The sequence below is a fragment of the Bison bison genome, unplaced genomic scaffold, assembly GCF_000754665.1.
Source record: "Bison bison bison isolate TAMUID 2011002044 unplaced genomic scaffold, Bison_UMD1.0 scf7180017864456, whole genome shotgun sequence".
Lineage (NCBI taxonomy): Eukaryota > Metazoa > Chordata > Mammalia > Artiodactyla > Bovidae > Bison > Bison bison.
The window spans coordinates 27,247,485-27,248,070 of NW_011495018.1; the positions used below are offsets into that span (position 1 = coordinate 27,247,485).

Consider the following 586-nt stretch of genomic DNA (forward strand, 5'->3'; position numbering starts at 1 on the left):
AAGGGGGGGCCTCCAGGAGCGGGGGCGGGGAAGCGCAGTGACTCCTGCAGCTGCGCGCGCCCCGGACCGAGGGCGAGGGGACAGAGCCATTTGTGTAGGAGCCACCGCCTGTCTGATGAGCCCTCGCCGAGAATCGTCTGGTTTGGAAGTGACTTGTGTGGAGGGGTTCCTGAGCGATGGGGGTTTCCCATCTGCAAACTGCGCGGTTCTATCGCGTCCCTTGACCCTGCCCTCGCCCGCTTTAATCCACTGGGAGATTAGTGTTTTCTGCGAGGTGTGCTGTACTCTCACACCCACCCCGGAGCTCCCGGGCGTGAGGCCCTGTTTTTCCAGTTAGAGTGTAGACCCTCAGGGCGCGGCTTTGTCCCGTCCTTCAGCCCGCTCGGGGTTCCCAGGGGAAAAGTGGGTCTTCGTCAGAGAGCACCGCATCAGCTTCTCCTCTGCGGCTCTCGGGGGCGCCCGGGTTGGGTGGCTGCACTGAAAGCCTGCAACGCCCCGGGGAAGAGAGGAGAGGGAGGTGCGGCGCGAGAGCCTGAGTTGCAGGGAATGGAGAGAAGCCGAGGGAAAAGCTGGGATGGCCATGATG

At 63.7% G+C, this 586-nt stretch overlaps 1 protein-coding gene across 1 annotated transcript in view; it reads right to left on the reverse strand.

Moving 5' to 3' along the window:
- INA (internexin neuronal intermediate filament protein, alpha) overlaps positions 1 to 191 on the reverse strand; it is a 12,492-nt gene extending 12,301 nt beyond the window's left edge. The window contains exon 1 of the mRNA XM_010859597.1: positions 68 to 191. Coding sequence (XP_010857899.1) covers positions 68 to 191 — 124 coding nt within the window. The remainder of the gene's footprint in view (positions 1 to 67) is intronic.
- Positions 192 to 586: the final 395 nt, after the last annotated feature.